Raw genomic sequence first — 27,782 nt, forward strand, 5'->3', positions numbered from 1 at the left:
GGGCCCGGGAGCCTTTTTGGAGCTGTGTAGGGCTGTCTACCTAATTGGCTGCACAGTTCCTGCTCGGCTGTAGCTAAAATGTATGGACTCCCGGCAGGTCCTGACTATAGCCCATACATTCTAGCCGTCTTAGTAGTGAATGCTATTATTTGGTCACTGTGTGGTGGTAATATATGGTCTGGTCATGTGTTGGTATTTGTTCCTTGTATGTGGTATTATTGGTCACCATGTGGTGGTAATATGTGATCTGGATATGGTGCGGTGTGATATTTGTCCCTTGTATGTGATATTGTTCGGTCACTGTGGTGGTAATTATGTGGTCTGGACATGGTGTGGTGGTATTTTTTCCTTGTATGTGGTATTATATGTCACTATTTGGTGGTAATATGGTGTCTGGTCATGGTGCGGTGGAATTTGTTCCTTCTATGTGATATTACTGGTCATTTTAAAAATGTAAAAATAAAAATATAAATTGTTTTGCATATTTTAACAAATATTTAATAGGTTAGAGTAGAGTAGGGCCCGGCCAAGAGTGTCTACCTTGTCGTGGTGGCAGATTAAAAAATCTTTTGGCAAAAACAAAAGCTGCTGGCTATATGTGTGATCTGGTGATGGGAACTGTTAATGTGTGATTGGTGAGAAGTGGAGTTTTTCAAAGATAGAGCGGTGGAACTGGGACAGTCGAGGGGTGAAGGCAAGGCTGCGGTGGAGCCTGGGTGGAGTCTCAAGGGGGCCCTGAAATTCCTAGCGGCAGCCCTGGTTCCGAGTAAGTACTCGAAGAGCTGCAGCCTCAATATTTTACAATACTTTATAACATTAAATCACCATAATCTATTTTTCAATCTTTATTAAGATCAGACATAAGTAACAATATTATCATTGTCATATTAGACATACAGCAGAACATATTCAAGAAACATACACAAAAATGGTACTGTACAAAAAAAAGAAGGCACCGGGCTGCCTGGTAATTGCATAGTGCTCCACACTCTTGTCTTTCCAGGTTTTACTGTACGTTTCAATCAATATGTAACCTGATTTGCGGAAGGATATCCTCATGACGTAAAGTCCACATATGCGCTACCAATTACCACACGTTCCCTTTTAACAAGAAAGACATCCCCAGATTTATACATACCATACAAAACACAGGCACGCAGAATCATCCCTTTATCCAAATGAAACAAAATTAAACAATATCACTAATAGTAAAAACTGTAAGATTGAATAAAACTGGCAAAAAGAATTGCACTTAAAGGGAACCTGTCACCTCCAGAAATGCTATTTACTTGCAGATATAGAGGTAATTTACATGTAAATAGGGTTTTAATCTTATTTTACTGAGTTACAGGAAGCCCAGCTGCCGGAGAAAATGAAGATATACTCTACCTGCAGCCGCTCTCAAAAAGTCATCGGGGTGGTGCAGGGAGCGGTGACAGTAACCATTCACTATACAGTGAGTGAGGCTGTAGTCACTCCCCGGCATATATGGACAGCAAGCTCTGCAACGTGTGCGCAGTGTATGTGTGTACAGTAGGATGTCAATCAATGTGCCAGGGAATGATTGCAGCGCATCAATCTATATTGAGAGGTGACAATAACTGCACCCTGCACCACCCCAATGGCTGGAAGTGAGCGGCTACAGGGAGAATAACATTTTATTTTCTCCCTTCACCCACACTTCCAGTACCACGCAATAATCAGATTAAAACCTTATTTGCCTGCAGATTACCACTGTATCCACAAGTAAAATAGCATTTTTGAAGGGGACCGGTTTCCTTTAAGATATACTTGTTATATGGCAGCAGGCATCAGAGTTTATTGGCTAGACTTTTAAACTTTTTTATTGAAAAGACATCAAGGGCTGAATCATCAGCTTCAAAAGGGCCCAAAGCTCTAGTAAAAGCAAAGTCACAGAAGCAGCCCTCCAGCTGTTTGGTTTAGTGGTCCCTGTGATCTTGTGAATAGTTATGACGTTCTACGACAATCATGGGCAGCCATGGCACAGCAGTGGCATCTTGTCCACATCTTGTATGTATCTGCTGTTGCAGATCTCAAATTATTAAAATACTTTATTTTGGAACAGAATAAACTCATATCAAAAATCTACTTTGTCTACAACTTCCTAATAGACGTCCAGTTACAGAACTGTCCCTACTTCTAGTAAGGAAGGACTCGGCTATCAATATCAGTCCCATAGACAATGAATGGAGTCATGGTGTCCATGTGGGACCATTCAAGTGGGAAACTCCAGAGTCCTGGTTTGGTGAATGTCCTGGCAATCAGACTCGCAGCAATTAGTAAGTTGTTACCATTCCTGCATATAGAAGATAAGTGGTCGTGGTGGGACAACCCCATAAATGATGTCACAACGTTTCAGTCCTCCCAAGCCTTGATCACCCGTAGTGCAGAATTGTAAGCAGAAGCTCCTACAGAACCCACCATGTCTCTTTGTATGAAATTTAAGGCATAGTGAGGTACATTTTGGGACCTCAGGTCTTTACAGGTGTCAGATTATAGACAACATAGGATAAAAATGTTTAGGAAAGTAAAATGTGCGAGACTTCAGAACAACATGGAGTGTAGGGACATCAAATTCCTCCTCCAAAGCCCTTGATGGATGGATGTTGGTGGACTCATGGAGAGCTTGATTTGTCACTCTAGCATTGGATTTCTCATCCAGCTTGTTAGTGAATTGCATGCTGTATTCACACTTATTGGCACTCCTACAAGTAAAGTCATCAACACCATTAAACGTAATGAAAGCTTTTTGCTGCCCACACACAAAACTCTACAATGTAGTTTCAGAAAGCGATATTCTACCATGCCAATTACAGTAAAAGAGATCGCAAACGAGGACCGCAAGGCTAATCAAGTGTCCGCAGGTATCTCCATGACAGTACGTGTGACCGATCAGTCACGTAGAATAAAAGGCATGACCTTGTGTAATAGAAATCAACAGGTACAGACGGATCATCTGTAATGACAAGTTCCAGGATTTAGAAGACAAGACCTTACAGGGCCGCAAAGCTCAGGAAAATAACATATACATGGTAACTCACACAATAACACATGCCTGTAAAATCTCTGAACACATCTACAAAGCAACATATTGTTTTACACTCTTACATCAGAATTATAGTTAGACACAGAATAAAAAAAAGACAGTAAAACAAATTAATAATTGATATAATTTGAATTTATGAAGTTTAAACAAAAAATGTGATTTAAAGGGGTTGTCTCATTAAATGAGTAAAATTGCAAAGTGCCTTTAAAAAAAGCAACTTTACAATTTACTTCTTTGTAAAAATCCTCTCAAGTATGGAGGAATTTTTTTAAATTCTGTTGTTTACTGCTCATTGCCTAGGTTACCTGTCACCTCTGCAGCCTATCTGAGAAGGCCGGTTTGATAGCGCTGCTGTGAAGCTGGCCGAATCAGTTTCAGTCCCGCTGCACTCTTCTGACGCTGCAGAGACAAAACTGTCAATCAATCTGGAGCACACCGCCCCTAGCAAAGCAGGAAGCTGATAGGATGGGGAGCAATGCGCTCCAGAAAATAAAAGATGAGAGCAACCCTTTAAGTATGTTATGGCATACTTAGAAATATGAAAACTTGGCACATATTATGGTTATATTTTTGTACATCTATTTAGATGATCCAATGCCGAGAACATTTTTTTTCCTGCTGTGAAATGCTTTAAAATTCAATTTTGTTATTATGAGTAGCCATCAAGGGTTCAACATTAAAGGGATTTTCGTGGACATCAAAGATCTACTAATGAGATGCCTCTCAATCAACAGAGTAAAGCGCTCAAGTGGGCACTGTGTTCCTTTCATTGTTCCATAGGCACAGTGGCTTGTCTATAAGGCGTCTGTGCCTGAAAAAGAGGCAGCGCTCACTGGATTTGACCAATAGGTGGGACGGCAGATAGCACTTCAGTGTAGCCACAGACAGCGTATGGGGGGCTGCAGAGTGTAGGGGGGTGGCAGACAACTGAATACTGTGCTCACTTTTCACATAAATCTATTAGTATGGATTGATTCTGGAACAAGGGGCAGTATGCCGTAGATGGTAAGTAGCTACTCACTTGCTTCCTGCCAGAAAATTGGCTGGTACATTAACATGCTGAAGTTAAGTATATGTTTTACTGTGAACAATAGGGGAAGGCTCTGATGCAACTACTGGGGAGAGTAGGAAGTGCTGCTGTAATTACTTGGAGGATAGTGAAAAGGCACTGCTGTGACTCCAGGGGGAGAGTAAGAAGTGCTGCTGTAATTACTTGGAGGATAGTGAAAATGCACTGCTGTGACTACTGGGGGAGAGTAGGAAGTGCTGCTGTAATTACTTGGAGGATAGTGAAAATGCACTGCTGTGACTCCAGGGGGAGAGTAGGAGGTTTTGCTGTAATTACTTGGAGGATAGTGAAAAGGCACAGCTGTGACTCCAGGGCGAGAGTAGGAAGTGCTGCTGTAATTACTTGGAGAGTGAAAAGGCACTGATGTGACTCCAGGGGGAGAGTAGGAAGTGCTGCTGTAATTACTTGGAGGATAGTGAAAAGGCACTGATGTGACTCCAGGGGGAGAGTAGGAGGTTTTGCTGTATTTACTTGGAGGATAGCGAAAAGGCACTGCTGTGACTCCAGGGGGAGAGTAGGAAGTGCTGCTGTAAGTACTTGGAGGATAGTGAAAAGGCACTGCTGTGACTCCAGGGGGAGAGTAGGAAGTGCTGCTGTAAGTACTTGGAGGATAGTGAAAAGGCACTGTTGTGACTGCAGGGGGAGAGTAGGAAGTGCTGCTGTAATTACTTGGAGGATAGTGAAAAGGCACTGCTGTGACTCCAGGGGGAGAGTAGGAAGTGTTGATGTAATTACTAGGAGGATAGTGAAAAGGCACTGCTGTGACTCCAGGGGGAGAGTAGGAAGTGTTGATGTAATTACTTGGAGGATAGTGAAAAGGCACTGCTGTGACTAGTCGGGGAGAATCTGGATCACACCTGCAACTAGATAAGGAAGGGCAGACAGTTAGAAGAGGGAAGACGCTGATACAGACTGCTAACTCCAGAGTGCATTGTCTGAGTTGTGTTATCTCTTCTTACATAGTTCTCTGGATAGGATGCTGTATGTGACAATTGGTAATATGGTAACCAGATGTGGCTCTCTACCAGCAGATTGCATGGCACAAGTATGTTGGAGGTACATTTTGCTGTGAATACTGGGGGAAGGCACAGCTGCACCTATAGAATACGAATGCAGGTCGCTACTGCCAATATGGTAATGAGGAGAACACAGCTGCACCTACAAGAGGGTAAATGGGAGAGAGGGCACAAGGTTGAGACTACTGAGGAACACAGACGCAGTTACTATAATCTTCAAAACACATTTACAGCAGGGTTCACATGTCATGGTTGTAGTTCAGATAGTGATTAGCTAAAACGGGAAAAAAAAGATGGAAAATAAGGCATCCGCATATATTTGGGCACACAAACTAGGCTTTGGATGACACCAATATCTATTCCATATTTGCTAGCAGTAAGACCGGAACAGACGTAAGCGTTACACGGCTACAGAACAACGACCCCTGAAGCTTAGAAACCTTTTGTTTCTCAAAGATACAAACTGAAACGAATAACTGTTCCTGAGACTGACAGCTCATAGACCTCTGCAGAAATATGGACTGACCCTACTGGATCTTCTACAGCATTACATTATAGGTTGCTGAACAGTAAAAGAGCAATCAATAGACGATGTGCACTTTGTTTAGGCGGCGATGCTGGAGTATCTAGGGAGCACCCATTTAATGGACAGGGATGCATTAACCAAGTTACCCTTAACTTATCTGACGGACAGCAGGTTGTGCAGGATAAGTAGAAAGGTCTGGGTTTTTTTTCCTGGAAACAGCGTCACTTTAATCCATAGACTGTGCCAAGTACTGCAGCTGGTCCATCCTTACATAAATAAATGGAGCTGAGCAGCAATACTAGAACACATCCCATTGACAACTGGTCTAACTAAATCATAGTCATAGTACCCACAAACCGCTGCATCAGGGTTCCCGATGTCATTATTATTAGTGTTCTGGGCAGAATATCTTTTTGGAAAAGAAGAATTTACACTATCGCCATTTTACCGACACATTGAATCCTAATTGCACATGAAAATACAGTTTATTCCACTAATTGGGAAAGTCAGTGATACCATAGGGGATACCATAGGGGAGCACACATCTACTGTCTCCATAACTCCGAAATCACAAAATGCTTCCATGCAATCCATGTATTAAATACACTCAGAATCTAGAACACATACACATATAGAAAAGTGCATAGAAAAGTGTATTAACAAAAATACAGACAGTCCTTTCGCCAAGGCTATAAATAACCAGGCAACGGCCGCACAAAACCTATTTGGCGTACTTAGTAGGATATCAAAAAGGCGATCTATCATTGAGTGTTTGTATCCCTATGTGTTCTAGTGACGACTACCATTATCTTCTTGCGCCATGTTTTTTTTTTGTAGGCCTCAGCTTCCCTTGTGTCAGGTGACAGACAACCCAAAGTTGGACAAGGAATCACATGGTCCCTTTTGTGCTGCATTGTAGAACTCATGACGGGGTCACAAACATTGTCAATGACAGATTCCCTAAAACCATGTCCTGAATAAATGGACAGTCTCCGGATAGTGTTCATTACGATGTTCCTGTCTCTTCTCCTCCAGAGTTCGGGAGGGGGTCACATTTTGAAGGGCTTGTCGTTGTATCTGTGAATGGTCACACAGCCATGGTAAGAGACCGGTCGGGGCATAGCTGCTACTCCTGTGATGATGCTGGTAGCCGGGTCATAACACAAGATGGTGTCGGTCGCTTCTCCGCTTTCACCTCGTCCACCAAGAATGAAGATTTTCCCATTGCAGACAGACATACCGCAGTTCTCCTAGAAGAAGACATGAATAGTGTAAGCTGTACCCTGCCAATACAGTAACATACCCGTGGATCAGTACGATGCTAGCGGAGAGTGGAGACATTCCCATGTACATAAACACTAAGGAGAGTATACAGAAGAACATGACTTATTATACACAGTGCCCTTACTGCTAACTCTGTATGGTGCCATAGAAAATCTACATGCACTATGTGGATAGAAGTATTGGGACATGCATCTTCATCATTAAATTCAGCTTTTTTTTTATTCATTCTCGTTTCCACATGTGTAAAAAATCCAGCCCCGCGCCATGTCGTCGGCCTTTACTACGTGTGACAGAACGGCTGGTGGTGAAGACCTCACTGATACCCGCGTGGTCCTGTAATACAGGGTTCCCCAACTGCAGTCATCAAGGCCCACCAACAGATCATGTTTTCAGGATCTCCCTTGTATTGTACAGGTGATGCAATTATCACCTGGGCGGAAATCCTGAAAACATGACCTGTTGGTGGGCCTTGAGGACTGGAGTTGGGGAACCCTGCTGTAATAGGATGTACCAAGCCAGTTCATGACATTTTTTCGCCTTCTAAATATTACCCCATTACCTGTCAGTGGTATTATTAACAAGTGGAAGAAACAGCAGCAACTCAGCCTCAAAGTGGATACTACGTAAAGTTACAGAGCGGGGTCACCGAGAGCTGAGATGCAGAAGGCATAAACGTCACCAATGCTCTGTTGACTCCTTAATGGCAGAGTCCAAACCTTCCCTGCTATTAAGATCATCACAAAATAAAAACATCACGGCTTGAATTTCCATGGCCTAGCAGTTGCATGCAAGTCTTACATCACCAAGCACAATGCCAACCGTCAGATGGAGTGGTGTAAAGCAACCACAACTGAACTCTGGAATAGTGGAAACGTGTTCTGTGATCACACTTCTCTATCTGGCATCTGATGGACGAGCCTTGGTTTGGTGAATATCAGGAGAACGTTACCGGCCTGACTGCATTATGTCAACTATAAGGTTTGGTGGAGGAGCGATAATGCTTTAGAGCAGTTTTTCAGGGATTGTCCTAAGCCCCTTAGTTCCACTGAAGGAAAATCTTAACGCTTCAGTATAACAAGACATTTTTGACCATTGTATCCTTCCAACTTTGTGGGAAAAGTTTGGGGAAGACCGTTTTCTGATTCCCATGTGTTCCAGTGCACAAAGCAAGGATCATAAAAACATGTTGGTGGCGTTTCGTGTAGAAGAATCTGACCAGCTGCACAGAGGTTTGACTTCCACCCCATGTTTGGGATGACCTACAATGGACATTTGTGAGCCAGGTCATCTCTTCCAACATCAGTGTCTGACTTCAAAAATGTTCATCTAAATGAATGAGAAAACATTCTCACAGAAACCTTCAATATCTTGTAGAAAGCCTTTCCACAAGAGTGGAGGTTCTTATCGCTGCAAAAGGGAACCATCTCCATATTAATGCCTATGGATTTAGAATGGGAGGTCATAAGAGCCCCTAAAGGTGTAATGTGGACATGTCCCAATACTGTTGTCCATGTAGTGTACACCAGTGCTACTAAAATATTATAAGAAATATATAGTGATAAGAGGGATTAAAAAGTGAAGTTATTTTACATGACTGGTGAAATCTCACCTTGAGAACTGTGTTCAATTCAGAAGGCCCTACCACCTAAAGGACATGAAAATTAGACACATTCAGGGAAGGGCCACATAAATATCTGCGCAACACAGGACAACAAAAAAACATAGGTTATAAACTATAGCAATGCAGGAAATTAAAGGGAACCTGTCACCCCCCCAGGCGTTTTTAAGTAAAAGAGCCACCTTGTGCAGCACTAATGCTGCATTCTGTCAAGGTGGCTGTTACTTAGCTTCCGTTCCACAGCAGAAATAATAGTTTATAAAATTTTTCAAAAATATCTGAATTTTGACAGGGGGGAAGGTTTTTCCCCCTCTGACAGACGCCTCGCATCCATCAGTCATTTCGTATTTGGCGCCGCCTCCTCAGTTTTCTTTTGAAATGCTGGCGCCTGCGCTGTGCTATAATTTCGTGGGCATGCGCAGTTAGCGCTGCCCGACGTGCCCATTCTCTCAGATCACATCCTGGCCTTCATATCGCGCGACCACCGGCCACAGATCCCGCCCCGCTTATGATCTATTCACACTGCAGGGCTGGGAATCTTGGGCATGAGAGCCTCAGAGAACTACTGCGCATGCAAAAGATTCCCAGCCCCGCAGTGTGAATAAATCATAAGCGACTGCGGGGCGGGATCTCTGGCCGCGCGATATGAAGGCCAGGATGTGATATGAGAGAACGGGCACGTCGGGCAGCGCTAACTGCACATGCCCACAAAACTATAGTACAGCGCAGCCTCCAGCATTTCAAAAGAAAACTGAGGAGGCGACGCCAAATACAGAATGACTGATGGATGCGAGGCGTCTGTCAGAGGGGGAAAGACCTGCCCCCCTGTCAAAATTCAGGTATTTTTGAACAATTTTATAAACGATTATTTCTGCGGTGGAACGGAAGCTAAGGAATAGAGCCACCTTGACAGAATGCAGCATTAGTGCTGCACAAGGTAGCTCTTTTACTTAAAAACGCCTGGGGGGTGACAGGTTCCCTTTAAGCGCCATGGTCTCAAGTTTTGTGGGTACATGTTATTACCGAGTGATCTGGTTATGCACAGACAGTGGAGATTAGTGGGTACATGAGATACCTATTAGTATAAAATGCACTCCTATAGTAAAGGTCCCGAGACACAATAGAGTAAAAACCAAACCCGCAGACAGTCTAATGTGCATGAAGGTCCCGAGCAATTGATTGTCAGGTGAGATGTCAATCAGGCATGTCTGCTTTCGGACTGCTCTCTCATAGAGAATAGAGGAGCCTTGGTCGAGCAAGTGACCCCATGTACAGGAGACACGGACGACATGGCTGCCAACGAACTACCATTTGGACAACAACATTTAAGGTGTATGGTGGTCTTAAATGTACCTAAACACATTAGCATAAATTTGAAGTGAATGGATGATTTCAAGTATTCGTTGGGTTAAATTTAAGACAGACCGTCATTGTCTGAAATTAAGTTGGCCATGTTTGACTACTTTGTCCATTAGTTGGATAAAAGCGATTTCATAGAACAAATGATTTCTCATTGGAAAAACATTCCCAGAAAGATTTGTCACTTGGCATTATTGAACATGTTTGGCAACACCAAGTCTCAGGGTCCACTGATGACTTTATTGGGGGCTTCTGTATAGAGTCCTGAAAATCGGATCCGAACTGCCCCTGATAAAGCCATAAACTTAAGTGCCAAACTGCGCCAAAATGTGCAACTTTGGATTTCATAGTTACAAATGTCAAAAAAAAACAAAAATTCATTTTTCAACTTATCGCTCACCTTTCTGCCGCTCTGCTGCTCATTATCCGCTATTCTGTCCTCTTATTTCTACTGTTGAGTGCCAAATCTCTGGTTACTTCACTATAGGCCTGGACTTCCAGTCGCGTCCAGGCCTCGGAGGTCAATAAATGTTGGCCACATCCTAAGGTCTTGGCCTATAGTGAAGAATCCTGAGAACTGGTACACAACAGCAGAAAGAAGATGACCAGATGTCAGGCACTGAGGCGGCCTGGAAGGTAATTGATGAGGTGAGCATTGGTAAAAAGAAAAGAAATACTAACATCTTTCTGGACACCTCGCTGCCTGCCATCTGGTCCCCTTCTTTCTACTGTTACATACTGCATCTTCACCTTCTGCACTATAGGCTATGACTCCAGGCCGCTACCTTATGAGCGTCATAACATAGCGGCTGGTAATTGGCGAACCCTTGTAAGTTTGGGTCAGGCCGAAAAGTTAAACGTTTGTTTCGGGTACCAGAACAGTAACCTGAACCCAGACACCATTGAATGGGGGGGTCTGAACATCCCTTGTTTGCCATACTGTCATCTGCAAGACAACGCGGCAAACACCACCTCTGATCGGTGATGAGATCATTACGGCCAGTCAGAGAGCTGCGGTTCTCATGCTGTCAGATGACAGGCCTGAACAGTAGGTGTTTCGTACGCACCCCGAGCTTTACTGTTCAGGTTCGCCCATCACTAGTAGCGGCGCATATATTGACTTCAACCTTACAAGATGAATTGATCTCCGATGCCTAGATGTTAATTGGAAATATGAACAAACCTACAGACACTGTCTAGTTTGTAATCCAGGAACTGCCTGTAGTTTCTCTCTGTTGGCTCAACTCCTGGTTTTGTTTTATTAAAAATGATCCAAAACACTGAAGTGTGAAGGTGGCTGAAGATGGGAAATATTATGATACAGGGGCATCTCACAAAATTAGAATATCATCAAAAAGTTGATTTATTTCAGTTCTTGAATACAAAAAGTGAAACTCCTATATTATATAGTCATTACAGAGTGATCTATTTCAAGTGTTCATTTCTGCTAATGTTGATGATTATGGCTTACAAAACCCAAAAGTCATTATCTCAGTAAATTAGAATACTTTATATCACAGCTTGAAAAATGATTTTAAAATCTAAAATGTTGGCCTACTGAAATGTATGTTCAGTAAATGCACTTGTGGCGCCCCCAGGAGTTTGGCCGCCACAGTGGCATTGCCTTCCTCCAGGGAGGGTGATGTCAGGCTTGGAAGCAATAAAGGGTCTCTCTAGCTGTTAACCATAAAATGCAACACAGTTCCCACTCCGGGCCAGCAGAGGGAGCTCTGAACCAGAATTTGGGGAGGAGTGCTCTCTGAGGGCCAGGAAGGGAAATTAGTGAGTTAGTGTGAGGAGGCTGAAGTGTGTAGACGTGGAGAGAGAAGCTGGGGGACTGAGCAGAGTTGAGAGCTCATTCCCAGCTGGAGCGCATGATCTCCAAGGTTGTATGGATACTGACGGTCCTGCAACAGAAACCAGAGGAATAGGAAGCTGTTAATGCTCTATTCCCTTCTAAAACTCGGAGGCACAACAGCGACGTGTGAGCCAAAGGAGATAGAAGGCTACAGCTGTCTGCCATACGAGGTAGATCCAAAATGGAAGAAGAAGGAGGAACGTCAGTGTAACATGTACCTCAAGCGCTAGAGAGGAGACTACACAACCCATCTGATAGAGAGATTCCTAAGTTGCTTCCAGGCTAATCAGCTCCTCTGCCATCTGTAATCTGGACCCTGGACTGCACTTACAAAGTAAAGGTAAAGAAACTACATTCTGCTGTGTCCTTGCCTTCTTTCTGCAACTTCTCCAGCACTGCTACATCTCTGTGCCAGACACTGCACCCTCTTCCCCAACACCGATCTACACTGCCCTGGGACTACAGCCCTGCCTGTGGAGGGCTACACCATCATTGCTGCACCACACCATCTGTCCCAGAGGATCTGTCTGCAGCGTCGGCTTAACATCTTCATTGCCGAATACCACAGGTGGCGTCACGAATCACTCATAAACTTTATTCCACCACTCTACCCCCTTTTACATGGGCGCCCAGGGCCATGGACTGGGTCACCGCTGCTGTGACATTCCCCTCTGAGAGACCGGCCCGGTACTGAGTACCCCACTGCCTTGGGAGGGTGACCCACACTCAATACTTGGTCAGGGATCCTTTGGCATCAATTACTTCATCAATGCGGTGTGGCATGGAGGCGATCAGCCTGTGGCACTGCTGAGGTGTTATAGAAGCCCAGGTTGCTTTGATAGCAGCATTCAGCACGTCTGCATTGTGGGGTCTGTTGTCTCTCATCTTCCTCTTGACAGGTTAAGGTCACGTGAGTTTTCTGGCCAATCAAGCACAGGGATACTGTTGTTTTTAAACCAGGTATTGGTACTTTTGGCAGTGTGACAGGTACCAAGTCCTGCTGGAGAATGAAATTTCCATCTCCAAAAAGGTTGGTAGAGAGAAGCATGAAGAGCTCTAAAATTTCCTGGTAGACGGCTGCGCTGACTTTGGTCTTGATAAAACACAGTGGACCTACACCAGCAGATGACATGGCTCCCCAAACCATCACTGATTGTGGAAACTTCACACTAGACCTAAAGCAGCTTGGATTGTGTTCCTCTCCACTCTTCCTCCAGACTCTGGGACCTTGATTTCCAAGGTCTAGTGTGAAGTATCCACAATCAATGATGGTTTCAAAATCGCCAACCACCTACCACGGGTCTTTAAGAGAACTGGTCTTCTCATATTGCCCAACCTATATCTTCCAAAGCTCCAGGGCCCAGGTGCATCCACTATAATTAGGAGTCTGATTTTTATAGCGCGTTCTGAGCTGCTTGCATCGACAGCTCTACTCTTTCTGTATGTAAAATATATTACGCCCCCTACCATGGAGGTCCGGAGGAGACAGATGAAGATTTTGGACTTGTGATATACTGTTATAGTCCTAAGAATCGGCTAGTTCTGCAAATGGGAGGAATGGAGGCCCATACAATATGGAACAGGCTGCAGCAATTCACTCCAATATTAAGGAGATGGTTATCTAGTCAAACAAAATATTTTAAGAACCGTTCTAGGAGCAGTGACAGGCTCGTCTGATCCTCCTCTTTACCTAGGGATAGTTTTATGTGTTTATAGATGATTCTACTCTAGTAGTAGAGCAAGGAGAGTGAGCAGCATACAAAGAAAATGTTGATTTATTATGATGAACACGAGTAAGAATAATCATCAGCAACCACTATAAGGAACCTCACAGCACTTCATGGACCATTGCCGCCACCGTTGTCAGAGATAAAAGAAACAAAAAGCTCACAACTTTGCCTTCCTTGTGTTTAGGCTTATTAGGAAAAGTGTAATAACAACACATCACCGCTGCATTATTCACCCAGTGTATCCCAGCAAAGTGAATGATATTTCTGAAATCTCCTGCACATGTTGCTTTTTTTTTTCTTGCAGATTTTAAGCAGTTTCAAATCTGAGACATGTCCATTTCTTCAGCATTTTTCACCTATTCCAGTGAATGCAAAAAAATTGCTTCATTTTCTTTTCAATGCAGCGGCTTTTTCTGCCAAGAGACACGTTTTTGATGCAGAAACAAGTGTACATATTCTTTGAACAGAGCACCCGTCGCAGTGACCTGACATGCACTTTCCCGACTCTTCATAAGTGTTACTGTGATGAATGCAAAAACTTTGGAAATACTGGAAAAATAAATTCTGCTGCAGAACGCCGAGTGTCATTCTTACAAAAGCATGAATGATGGCGCAAGAGGGGGTGTATAAGCTGGGAGGTGGCTGACAATGGGGGCTTTTGTGTTTGGGCCCCAACAGCAATATCAATTTAGAAGTGGAATCGTCCCAAAAGACATTCAAGCCTCTATTATTATCCTGAAGGAAAGCCACGAAGATTTATTGTTCAAAAGAATTAGAAATCCACATTAAAGTGTGAAAACCACAGTTTTATAAAATATGATGAGCGCCTCTCCTTGTATATAACACACAGAACCCTCCTTCTCTAGCACCACATTATACCCTTAGGCTATGTGCACACATTGCAAACTTGATGCGTTTTTTCCTTGCAGATTCTCTAGATAAACCTGAAACAATCCTGATGCCAGAAAAGTGAATGACAAACCTGAAGTGTCATGCACACATTGAGTATTTTTGATTGCAGATTTGGTGCAGAAAATAATCTGCAGCATGTCAATTCTCTGTGCGTTTTTGTCTGCATGTTTCACCATTGACGTCACTCAAATCAGTCAAAAACGCAGGGCAAAACCGTACTTTTTTTCAGCTGCATTTTTCCTGCCAAGAGCTGAAAAATGATGCAGAAATTTTACTCAACGTGTGCACATAGCCTTATTCACAACCACCATCAGCTGGAGGAAAAAGCAAATACAAAGTATCTACCGTAAGTATCTGTGATTGATCTGGTCTTGTGCATTACACTTATATAGTTGTGTAAAAAGTGTTTGCCCTTTCCTGATTTACTATTCTTTTGCATGTTTGTCACACTTAAATGTTTCATATGAAGGTATTTATTATTAAAGGAAAAATAAATCCAAACCTACAGGGGCCCTGTGTGAAAAAGTGATTGCCCCCTCCTCCTTAAAAACATAAATTAACTGTGGTTTATCGCAACTTTGGAAAGCTGAGTTTAAATTCCTAAGCCACACCCAGGCCTGAGTGATTACTGCCACACCTGTTCTCAAATCAAGAAATCTCTTAAATAGAACCAGCCTGACAAAGTGAAGTAGACCAAAAGTTCCTGAAAAGCCAGACATCATGCCGCGATCCAAATAAATTATGGACTAAATGAGAAACAAAGTAATTCAGATCTATCAGTCTGGAAAAGGTTATAAGGCCATTTCTAAAGCTTTGGGACTGCAGCGAACCAGATTGAGAGCCATTATCCACAAATAGAGAAAATATGGAACAGTGGTGAACCTTCCTAGGAGTAGACTGCTAACCAAAATTACCCCAAGAGAGTAGCGATGACTCATCCAAGTGATCAAGAAAGACCCCACAACAACATCCAAAGAACTGATGGTCTCACTTGTCTCAGTTAAGGCCAATGTTCATCACTCCAATGTAAGGAATAGATTGGGTAAAAATGGCCTACATAGCAGAGATCCACGTCAAAAATCACTGCTGAGTAATAAGAACATAAAGGGTTTTTTCAGTTTTGTTAGAAAACATCTTGATGATCCCCAAGACTTTTGGGAGACTACTCCGTGGACTGACGAAATAAAAGTTGAACTTTTTGGAAAGTGTATGTTCCATTACATCTGGCCTAGAATTAACACAGCATTTCAGAAAAGGAACATCATAACAACAGTAAAATATGGTGGTAGTGTGATGGTCTGGGGTTGTTTCGCTGCTTCAGGACCTGGAAGACTTGCAGTGGTAAATGGAACCATGAATTCTGTTGTCTACCAATAAATCCTGAAGAAGAAAGTCTAGCCATCTCTTCATGACGTCAAGCTGAAGTGCACTTGGGTTATACAGCAGGACAGTGATCCAAAACACACCATCAAGTGACCTTAAAAAGGCGGTTCATGCTCTTAAACCCTCCAATGTGGATGAATTACAACAATTCTGCAAAGATGAGTGGGCCAAAATTCCTCCACAGAATTATAAAAGACTCATTTGCCAGTTATCGCAAACGCTTTAATAACCCAACCAGTTATTAGATTTAGGGGGCAATTACCTTTTAACACAGGGCCCTGTAGGTTTGGATTTCTTTTTCCCTTAATAATAAAGACCTTCATTTATAAACTGCATTTTGTGATTATTTGTGTTATCTTTGTCTAATATTTACATTCGTTTGGTAATCTGAAACATTTAAGTGTAACAACTATGCAAAAGAATAGGAAATCAGGAAAGGGGCAAATACCTTTTCACACAACTGTATACTGTTTTATTGCTTGCAGTTAAATAGGATGAAAATAAGATTAGTGCCCTAGAATGTTAAATATAAGTGAGAAAATCGAACACTGCTTGACTTTGAGATACTGGGCCACAAGCCCACAAGAAAGTGAAATATCTCAATTTCATTATAGAAATTATCTGACCCTCCTTTCTCCCCATCATAAACTCAATTTGAGGCTTGGAGCCCCAAGAAACGATAATTGCAGGGAAAATCGGTGCCTGTGGAATAAGTGTTCACCCATTATGTGCAAAATGTTCAATGGAAGCTTTTGATAACTGGGTTTGTGTGGAGCTACATGCGTCCTATAGAGTATACAGCAGGAAGGGGCAATAAAACATCTATTATTTATGTACTAGTCTCTTCATTGATCAAACTTTATATGGCGGAGGGAGGTCTTGTGTGAGCGCAGTTATTTATTAGACTTAGAAAACGTGATAACCAAGAATCCTGAAAATATCTAGGAACCACGGATCCACAAAACTTGCTGGATTCAAACATGCAAAGGCCGCATACACATTAGATTGCCAACAGCCATCTCCCCCAAACACAGGCTCGGCCAGGGGCTCCTGTGGTCTCTATGGCAGTGGTTTAACTCCATGAGAAAAAAGGGATCGACCATTGGAAATCCAACATGCTGGATCCTTCTGTTACCTGACATGATCTGTATAGGGAGAGTCGGGAGGCCACCATACACATTACACTGTTGATGGATGGCACAGCACTGCCTAAGGAGTGTGCCACTGACTGTGGTGCTCCCCCCCTCACATACTAGAGGCATTAGGGAACGACTCTCCTTCCCCCTTGTCTATTGGTTTTCAGTGGTTTCTCCCTTTATACAGGCCAATGGGGAGTGTTCGAGCCGTTTCAACTCCTCCTCTGTCAATACCTGCGTATTTAAGAGCAGCAGCGGAGGGGATCCTCCTCTTCCCCTTTGGGTCCCGAAGGTGCTCGATTGTGCAGTCTGGTGAGGAGAGAGAGCGATGGCTGATCCCATGCTGGACTTGCTGTGGGCCAGGGCTGCGCAGGAGGGTGAGCACTGGGTTCAGGCCCTGATCTCAGGTCTCAGTGCCTATCTCCCACCTCCTGCGGACGCGATATCTGGAGGCCGGCGGTCCGGGAGGCATTCCATACACTTGGGCCGGACAGAGAGTGTGGCTCTGCCCACTGTGTCTCAGCCCAGCCTGCCCCCTCAGGTCAGCATGCACAGCAGCGTAGGCACCATTACTGAGCCACTGGAGGTAACCCCTTCACCACTGCTCTTTTTGCAGCAGCCGCCATATAGTGTACAGATGGGGTCCAGAGGCAGTACATCAGCCTTGTCAGAGGACACATCCAGGGCCGCCATCAGGGCATGACAGCCCTTACAAGTGTATGGGGCCCGATAATTAGGGGGGCCCGACCATGCTGGCAGCCCGGTCCGCACTAGGGCCCCCTACATATTATTCAGGCTTCTCCAGCTTTATATTAAATGAAAGCCCAGCGCATGCCGGGCCCCCCGGGCAGGCCCCCCCGGGCCCCCCGGGCAGGCCCCCCGCACCATGGTCAAGCCAGCACTGCAATCCCCCCCTGCAAATGGTGCAGCCTCAGCGCCGCCCCCTCATGTGACGTTACATGCTGCTCTGCTCCACTTCCTCATTCCGGAGCAGAGAGAGCAGCATGCTGCGGTGTGCCATGTGGGACTGGGAGGCAGTAGTCGGACTCGCAGTAGACGGTGGACGTGGACGGCGGCAGGTTAAGGAAAGTAGTCTGTTAGTGTCTCTGCGGGGGAATGCTTTAACTCTATGTGCGGTCATCCTCTATGTCAGTCTCAGCCTGTGGCTTTGAAGCCGCCGGAATACTACAAGTCCCAGCATGCCCGGTCATCCATAGTCTGTAGGTCTTCACAATATACTGCCCACTGCATGGATCCTGGCACCATCCTCACCGCGATCCACCACCAGTCATCCTGTTGTCAAACTCCACTTGCTGGATGTGCCCAGCCCTCCATATTCACCTCCATGGGCATCTCCACCCACAGTGCTGGCATCGCCGGTCTATGCCTCCTCCTCTTCAATGTTTACAATCCCACAATATGGGACCAGAAGTCAGGACGCCCTATCTGACGGTGCAGGAGCCATTGTACCAAGTCTAAGGAAGGAAAGCCACTGGTTACTTTTATCAGGGACCCCCATGTCCTGGGGGAGACCCCATACCCTAGGGGGACAAAAGAGACCCTTGTTCTACGAAAGACAGCTGGGACCCCTATATCCTGCTATATCCTGAGTGGGCAAAGACTTTATATCTAGCAGGGGGTGGAAGGAACCCCTATATCAGGCAGGGGGGCAGGAACACTTTATCCTAAGGGGCAGAGATCCCTATACCCGCAGGGGGGGCAGAGACCCCTATATCTAGGGGTGGGGGGTAGATACTCCTATATCCAGGGGTGGGTGCCACAGACCCCTATTTCCGGGGAGGGGTGGGAGGGCAGAGACCCCTATATCCAGGGGTGGGGGGAGAGAACCCTATATTCAGGGGTGCAGGGGAACATACTCCTATATCCAGGGGTGGGGTCCGCAGACCCCTATTTCCAGGGAGGGCAGAGACCCCTATATCCAGGGGTGGGGGGAGTGAACCCTATATTCAGGGGTGGGGGGGCAGATACTCCTATATCCAGGGGTGGGGCCCGCAGACCCCTATTTCCAGGGTGGGGGTGCAGATACTCCAATATATAGGCGTAGGGGGGGCAGAGTTCCCTTTTTCCAATTGGGGTTTATATCCAGGGGTGGGGGACAGAGACCCCTATATCCATTGTTGGGGGAAGGGACCCCTATATACACGAGGGGCAGGAACCCTGTATCCTAAGCGGGGCAGGGACCCCTATGTCCAGGGGGGTGGGGGAGGAGACCCCTAAATCCATGGGGATGGCACAGGGAAGCAATATATACTGGGTACATACTGTGTGGGGGCTTAAGCCACTATATATAGAGGAATGGGGGCATGAACCCCCAATCGGAACACAAAGTCAGAACTACAACTCCCAATATTCTCCTGCCCTACAGCTGCCTCACAGCCTAGTTTGAGTGCAGCTGCTGCAGAAGCTCTTGTGCGGCTCCACTGACAGATGCAGGTGCACAGTTCGGAGTTTGGGTGGGAACTGTCACTCACACAGGAGGTTCTGCAGCAGCTGCATTCTGTGTTGTCAATCTGCTGAACTACAAGTCCAAGACTATCTCCTGAAACTTTGCACCTGCCGTCACCTCCTCGCATATCGGTCGCTGAAGATGGTGAGCTCTGCAGTCACTAACAGGAGGTTCTGCAGTGGCTGCGTCCTCAGTGTCTGGGGCGGTCAGTCACATCCAGGCAGGTCACAGTGTCTCAGTCTGTCCCTCTCTCCGACGTCTCCGGTGGCGTGCGCCCAGGCTCATGATGGATGGGGCGGGAGTGGGGCTGTGGGGGACAAATCTGCAGCGTCCATAGGCATGCCGCATGTTGACTGTCTCCACTCCACCTGCAGCTCAGCCTTTTAGTCAGCCGCACAGACTGTGCTGCATAGTACCAGCATGCTGCTGACTGTCTCCACCTTGGCACCTGCAGCTCAGTCATTGTCCTTTCCTTTTAGTCAGCAGTGCTGACTAATTGGATAGGACAACGGCTGTGCTGCAAGTGGAGACAGTCAACATGCTGGTACTGTGCAGCACAGTCTGTGCTGACTAAAAGGATAGGACAACGTCTGAGCTGCAGACGGAGACAGTCAACATGCTGGTACTGTGCAGCACAGTCTGTGCTGACTAAAAGGATAGGACAACGGCTGAGCTGCAGGTGGAGACAGTCAACATGCTGGTACTGTGCAGCACATTCTGTGCTGGCTAAAAGGATAGGACAACGGCTGAGCTGCAGGTGGAGACAGTCAACATGCTGGTACTGTGCAGCACATTCTGTGCTGGCTAAAAGGATAGGACAACGGCTGAGCTGCAGGTGGAGACAGTCAACATGCTGGTACTATGCTGCACAGTACAAGCATGTTGACTGTCTCCACCTGCAGCTCAGCTGTTTTTCCAAGAAAGGGCGGAGGGATTTTGGAAGGTTTGCATGGTGGAGGAGGAGCTAGGGTGGAGGCGGAACTGGGGTGGAGCCTGGGCGGAGTCTCAAGGGGGCCCATAAATTTTGCCAGTATGGGGCCCCGAAATTCCTAGTGGCAGCCCTGGACACATCTGAACCTGTGTCAGCAAGCCTGCAGCAAACTCTTAGTGTGCCCATCCCCCTGCTTAAAAGTGCTGCTTCCAGCACGGCTGCTGTCATTAATGTGGATTCAGGGGTCGCTTTGGCTCCTGCTGTGCCTCAAGGAGTGGCTCCGATTTCTGCTTCTGCCACAGCTACTGAAGCTGAACCGCATAGGCGTAGTCGCTGTGGTTCAAGCGTATTCTCATCGGATGCATCTCATCACCATCGTCATCATGGACACCGCTCCTCACGCCAGCTTAGCAAGTGTTCCACGCATGCGCGTCGGAGACCTAGATCTCACAGGAGAGGTTGCAGGTCATGGTCCTCAAGATGACGCTCTCCATCAAATTCGGAGTCTACAAGCGCATCGGTGAGTCCCAATTATCGGCCTCATTCTCGTGGCGAGAGATGGAAGCCCAGAACTACTTCCAGGGCATCCAGCCTGTCTGAGCCGAGAGCTGCATCCAGGGCTGCCAGCCTGGCCCTCCTCCAGACGTCAGTTCAGGTGCCGGAGTTCCACCTTCAAGTGGAGTCCCTCCTCCTGTGACAGATGTGGGTGAGTGCAACTTTTTTTGGGCAGGAAAAACTGATAATTCCGATTTGTTGCCAGCCCTAAGAGCTTTGATTGAGCAGTTTTCAACACCGGTTGGTAATGGACAAGCGAATCAAAGAAATTTGGGAAATAAAGTTGAGCCACCGCTGGCCAGTATATTTAAAGATTCCCTTTATGGTGGGATTAGCCCACTTGGTTCTCATTTGGATAGTGAAACCAAGAATAAAATATGGTCAAATGATTACATAGATATATGGTCATTAGTATCGGTGGATCAGCATACGATTGATAAGGAAAGGAAACCAAATGATAGGCCGTTTAATAGGAGCAGGCAGAAGGTCGCAAAAACCATGAGCAATTGGTTATAGGCTTTTGCGGTTTTGGGCTGTGTCATGGGCCAAAGGCTTCCGTAGCGGTGTTCGGATTTGTTCATTTACCAGGACATTATTTACACTTCTTACAAGGCCCACGGCGGTTCCGCCTGGTGGTGCTATGATGTGGAGTTCCGGAGGCAGTTGGCCCTGCAGCCTGAAATAGGTTGGGGGTAAAGGCTACGGATGTGTGGATCAGGTTAATGCTTTCCCAAAAACAACCCCCCTTTCCAGCAGCGGCCACTAGTCACCCTACATCAGCAGGTCACAACTCGGTGGTCATCCGGAGACCTGGAGCCTGCTGGTTATTCAATGAGGGACACTGCCGTTTCTTTGGGTTATGCAAGTACAAGCATGAATGCTCCTCGTGTGGAGGAACTCATCCCGCGGCCCGCTGCCCCCGTCCAGCGAGTAAATTACCATTCCAGCCTGCCTCTAGCGAAAACAGGGAACATAAGGACCTCGGTGAGCATATTCGCGATGGGCCCTTGGCTAGACCGTTATCCTAATAAAGACATGGCGGGCCAAACTCGATTCGGTTTCTCATATGGGTTTTTTATCCCTTTCAAATTTAGTGGTTTTCCTTCATTTGTGGCTAATTTAAAATCTGCCCGGGACCATTCGGAAGTTTTGCGCGAGAAGATCGGCAAAGAAGTGAAGCTAGGCGGGATGGCGGACCCATTCAAAACGCCTCCTTTTTGGAACTTTAGAGTTTCCCCGTTGGGTTTAGTTCCGAAAAAGGAAACCGGATCGTTTTGTCTTATACACCATCTATCCTACCCCAAGGGTGAGTCTGTTAATGATGGAATTTCTTCAGAGGATGCATCGGTATCATACGTGTCGTTTAACAGGGCGGTAGCCTTGGTCTGCCAGGCTGGCGCCAGGGCCCTCCTGGCGAAGTCTGATATCGAATCCGCCTCTTACCAGTTCAACCTGACTGTTATCACCTTTTGGGATGCCAGGTGGATGATGGTTATTATTAGGACATGTGCCTCCCGATAGGGTGTTCTATATCCTGTTATTATTTTGAACTCTTCAGTTCCTTTTTTAATTGTGTTGTTAGATCTGGCACGGGTCACAGGTCGGTCACACACTATTTGGACGATTTTCTGTTTGTGGGACCAAAAGATTCACCTGTTTGTTTGCAGTTATTGAATTTTTTCAACGATATAGCTCACCAATTTGGGGTCCCACTATCTTCCGAAAAGACTGTCAGCCCGGTCACAACCTTGGCGTTTTTAGGTATTGAAATTGACACCGTGAATATGGTTTATGGTTTACCTTCGGAAAAAGTGGAGAAGCTGATCTACAAGATTGAAGGCTTTTGTTCGGTTAAAAAAGTTACCCTACAACAAATGCAATCCCAGCTCTGTCTATTGTTTTTTGCGTGTAAAGTCATGCTGATGGGAAGGGTTTTTTCACGGCGTTTGTCGTTGTCGACAAGAGGTGCTACCCTCCCCGGTCATAAAATCAGATTAACAAGAAGCCTACGGGCTGATTTAGAGTTGTGGAAATAGTTTATGATTTCAGTCAATGGCCATAACTGTTTCATGTCTTCGGAAATTACCACTACAATTATTTTCAGATGCGGCCGGGTCGGTTGGTTTCGGTACCATTTTTGGAGATCAGTGGTGTACGGCTGCTTGGCCGGAATCTTGGAAGTCGCGAGGGCTGTGCAAAAACCTTACGCTATTGGAACTTTTCCCCATTTGTGGCAACGGTGGATATATGGGGCACTCAATTTGCCAACAAAAAAAATTGTTTCTTGTGTGATAACCTCAAGCGTGGTGCATTTTGTAAATCGCTTGTCTTCATCTTCCCTCCTGGTGCTTAGCCTGGCTCCGTCATCTGGTCCCTGTATGTGTGGCGCCCCTGAGACTCAGTCGCCACAGAGGTACTGCACCTTCTCCTAAGGTGTAGTGCCCCACCATCCAGGTACGGTGGGAACTCCTGACCACGCTCCAACACTCGCACCCCACACAACAGGGTAGTTCAGCAAAGCCACATTGCGGCTCTTGCTTAGAGTGTAGCAGAGCACCTTTGGAGGCTCCCTGCTTGAAACACGAAACGTGCTGGAAGGTGGGTGGAGTTAGAATACATAAAAGAGTGGGAAGGTTTGGGATTTAAGTCAGTCAGTCAGTCAGTCAGTGAGTGAGAGAGTCACTCAGAAAGGAGTGAGGAAAGAAGATCCCTGAGAGAGGGATGGAGAAGGAGTGCTGCAGCAGACCTGAGTGACCCGGGTCTGCTGGCACGGGAAAGGAAAGAAGGAGAAAGACATTGAACTGAAGCCTGAGCTTCCATAGGAAAGCAAGACAAGTACGGAACGTAGGAGAATAAGAGAACACAGAGGACGTGGGTTAGAGGAAGAACCCTGCCTAGAAGTTCTAAGCGCAAGACCGGGGCCCGGTCCCCGAGGTTGTATGAACACTAATGGTTCTGCAGCAGACACCGGTTGAGTAGTGGGCTGTAAATACACTACTCCCATCTAAGACTTGGGGACACAACAGCAACACGGATAGAGAGCCGGGACTCAGGAGTAAGGAGTCCCCGAAGCAGGCTACAGCTGTCTGCCGTACAAGTAGAGTTCTTGGGAACATCTGTTAGGAGGAACTCCAGTGTAACTCAGTACTAGGAGATCTTCACACTAAAAGGCGCTATAAGAGGAGACGTTCAGAGAGGCACATGTTGGCGGAGCGTGGGAAGGTAGCATTCCATCTTGCCTGGAGGTTGGCTGAGTCCCTGACCTGGAGGACATGGCACGGTGGCCGGCACCTGTGTGTACTACAGACTGTGAGTAAAGCTTTGGAACTACAAGCCCTGGTGTCCTCCATTGATTCTTGCGCCAACACACCCAGCACCGCTACATCTGGGTACCAGCTTCTACACCGCCTGCGCCTCTCCTCTTGCCCTACATCTACACTGCCCTGGGGCTACAGCTCCACCTGTGGGGAGCTTTACCATCTTGGCTGCAACCCATCACCAGCCCCAGAGGATCTGCAAGCAGTGTTGGCCTAACATCTCACTTGCCGAACACCACAGGTGGTGTCACAAACTATTCCATGTAACTACATTTCACCATTCACATTTCCCCATTACTTGGGCGCCCAGGGCCACGGTCCGGGTCACTGCTGCTGCGACACATCCCTCTGATACCGGCCTGGTACCGAGTACCCCACGTCCCTGGGAGGGCGACCCATATGTTTAAATAAAAACATATGGTTTCGGGCTCGCCATGTTCCAGGAGTGGAAAATGATATCGCTGATGGTTTGTCGTGTTTTAATTAGCAGGTCTTCAGGGAGATTCTCCCCAGTGCCCACCCGGAAGGCTTGCCTTACCCTTCTTCCCTATGGTACATTGTAGCCAACAGTTGATGCCGCTGGTCCGTTCGTCAGTGGCTCCCTCTACTTGGCAATCATACGGTAAGTCTTGGGTTGAGTGGTGCCATTTGATCAAAGGGAGACCAGTCCACTCGTGCTGCAAGAATGTTTGAGTCGGGTATCTCCGGTTTATCGGCCCAACAACGTCTTTCGGGTTTGGCCTTTTATTTTCATTTACTAGGTTGGCCAAATGTTACGAAGTCTTTTATAGTCAGACAGGCTTTAAAAGGGTGGAAAAGAGCCCAACCCTGCAAAGAAAGTAGACGTCCCATTTCCATTGCCTTATTACACAAGCTGGTGTAATCTACCCCTGTTAATTGATCTTCTCAATTCAAATCTGCTCTTTTCTATGCTGCGTATATAATCCTGTATTTTGGTGCATTACGCATCAGTCAATTAGTTCCTAGATCGAAAGCTAGTTCAGACAGAGTTTTATTGTGAAAGGACGTGGTGGTGATCAAGGATGCTATCCGTCTACGTATTCGTAGGTCAAAGACAGATCCTTCAGGGAGGGGTGCATGGATTTTGGTACACTCAGTTTCAGGCCCGGTTTGCCCGGTCAAGACGGTTTTGTTATTTGGAACTCAGAAGTAGTGGTAAATTTTTCTTGTGCATGCGGATGGGTCTCCGTTGACTAAATTTCAATTTCAGTCTATCTTTCGTAAGGGCTTACAGGCATCCGGGGTTCCTCCAGGAGAATATGGTACGCATTCTTTTCGCATAGGGGTGGTTGCTACTGAGGCTGCAAAAGCGGGTTTATCAGAAGCGGAGGTGAAAAGGATTGGGTGGTGGCACTCAGCTTGTTATTCCAGGTACATCAGACCTGATTTACTAATATAATTTGTTTTCTTTTGTTGTCTAGGTCGTTCCAGGCCAACAGTGTGGCTCTTAGGCCACTCACATATTTTCTGGGCGGCTCAGAGAGCGGAATGCCGTCCTGATGGAAGACTTTTGGGTTTCCAGGGTATGGAAGTAAATTGGAGGGGCATTCGGGGTTTGAAATGGCCTCAGGTACTGCAGGAGGTGGTGGACATTGTGAGGGATGTGGTTGGTCTTGTAATTTTAGTTTTACATGCTGGCGGAAATGACTTGGGTTCATACAAGGTGGCTGAGCTGCTGACCATGATGTCTGATTTGGAAAGGTTCCCAAGTTTTTTCCTTGAGATGATCTTAGTTTGGTCTGAAAAAGTCCCCAGAGCTGTATGGCAGGGTGCTCGGGATGGGATGGCAGTTAAGCGGACTAGGCGCACCATCAATGCACGCATGTCTAAATTTGTGCGGGATAAGTTTGGTGTGGTAGTGAGACATCGCCAGCTGGAGAGTGACAATGCAGCTCTCCTGAGGTCAGATGGTGTTCACCTCACTGATATTGGCCTAGATATCCTGTTGTCGGGGCTCCAAGATGGGCTAGAGCAAGCGTTGTACTTGATGGGTGGGGGTCGGAGTCCCGTGTAGGACTACACGGGATCCTCCTTGGCTGTTTTCAACAAAGTAAGCACTGGAATGTTGAGGCTAAGTAAGCTGACTTGCCTGCGGATATTGCAGAGCATTTGGCTACTGGTCTGTTGTCAATTTTAAAGTGCTTCCTTCATTGTTATTTATATGTTTTATATAAAAGAAATTGAAGCTGTGACCTTCACCCAGCAAATTTATTTGTGTTTGTCCCGTTATTGATAATGGTTGTTTGGGAAGGGGAGGGAGAGAGATGGTTTTAGAGGGGTGTTTGGCTGGGGTCACCGCAGTCTGGATGGCACAGCAATGCCTAAGGAGTGTGCCACTGACTGCGGTGCCCCCCCCAACATACTAGAGGCATTAGGGAATGACTCTCCTTCCCCTTTCCCACCTGTCTATTGGTTTTCAGTTGTTTCTCCCTTTATACAGGCCATTGGGGAGCGTTCGAGCCATTTCAACCCCTCCGCTGTACCTGCGAATTTAAGAGCAGCAGCGGAGGGTATCCTCCTCTTCCCCTTTGGGTCCTGGAGGTGTTCATCCCACCCTCCCTTATTTAAAGTTAATTTAATATTTGTGTTATTACAGATGTAAAGTCACAGCGGCTGTTTTCAACAAAGGAAGCACCGGAATGTTGAGGCTAAGGCTGGTTTCACATTTGCGTTTTTTAGCGCTGGAAAAAAACGCATATGTGCGCATGCGTTTTTTCCCCTATATTTAACATGAGTGCTCATACCTGCGCGCTGGTAAGCGCATGTATGCGATTTTCATGCGCTGCGTTTTTTTGGGGTGTGCGTTTGTATTTTCCAGACGCAGCATGTTGCATTTTTTGGCCCTGCAAAAAAGCGCATGCGCACATATGCGCACGTTTTGCGCTAAAAATGGCCATTATAGCCTATGGATGCGCATATGTGCGCACTGGCATGCTCATGTATGCGTTTTTTTGCACATGCGTTTTTTTTTTATAACCATGGAATTTAGGGGTTTGGGTTAGAGTTAGGGTTAGTTAAGGGGGTTTAGGGTTAGGGTTAGGGTTGGGGTTTGGGTCAGGGTTAGGGTTAAGTATGGTTTGGTTAAGGGTTAGGGTTAAGTATGGTTTGGTTAAGGGTTAGGGTCAGGGTTAGGGTTAGGGTCAGGGTTAGGGTTAAGTATGGTTTGGTTAAGGGTTAGGGTCAGGGTTAGGGTTAGGGTTAAGTATGGTTTGGTTAAGGGTTAGGGTCAGGGTTAGGGTTAAGTATGGTTTGGTTAAGGGTTAGGGTCAGGGTTAGGGTTAGGGTCAGGGTTAGGGTTAGGGTCAGGGTTAGGGTTAGTTAGGGTTTAGGGTTAAGTATGATTTGGTTAAGGGTTAGGGTTAGGGTTAGGGTCAGGGTTAGGGTTAGTAAAGTCATGGTTTGGGTTAGTGTGAGGGGCCACCTAATGTTGGAAAAAAACGCAAACGCGGTAAAAACGCACTAAAAACGCATACAAACGCATAAAAACGCTGCGTTTTTTTCATGCATGCTCATAAAAATGCTTGAAAAAAACG

General features: G+C 46.1%; 1 protein-coding gene across 5 annotated transcripts in view; it reads right to left on the reverse strand.

Annotated features, from left to right (window-relative positions):
- Window positions 1–832: 832 nt before the first annotated feature.
- KLHL24 (kelch like family member 24) overlaps window positions 833–27,782 on the reverse strand; it is a 96,257-nt gene continuing 69,307 nt past the window's right edge. For 4 of the 5 annotated variants that reach the window (XM_073581261.1, XM_073581259.1, XM_073581262.1 and 1 more), the window contains exons 7-8: window positions 8,572–8,607; window positions 833–6,928 (exon numbers count right to left, since the gene is read on the reverse strand). In XM_073581261.1, coding sequence (XP_073437362.1) covers window positions 6,728–6,928; window positions 8,572–8,607 — 237 coding nt within the window. In that variant the 3' untranslated portion in view covers window positions 833–6,727. The remainder of the gene's footprint in view (window positions 6,929–8,571; window positions 8,608–27,782) is intronic. The other variant, XM_073581263.1, reaches the window with a different exon arrangement.

The sequence above is a fragment of the Dendrobates tinctorius genome, unplaced genomic scaffold, assembly GCF_039654945.1.
Source record: "Dendrobates tinctorius isolate UK_male_01 unplaced genomic scaffold, ASM3965494v1 ptg000069l, whole genome shotgun sequence".
In the NCBI taxonomy this organism is placed as follows: Eukaryota; Metazoa; Chordata; class Amphibia; order Anura; family Dendrobatidae; genus Dendrobates; species Dendrobates tinctorius.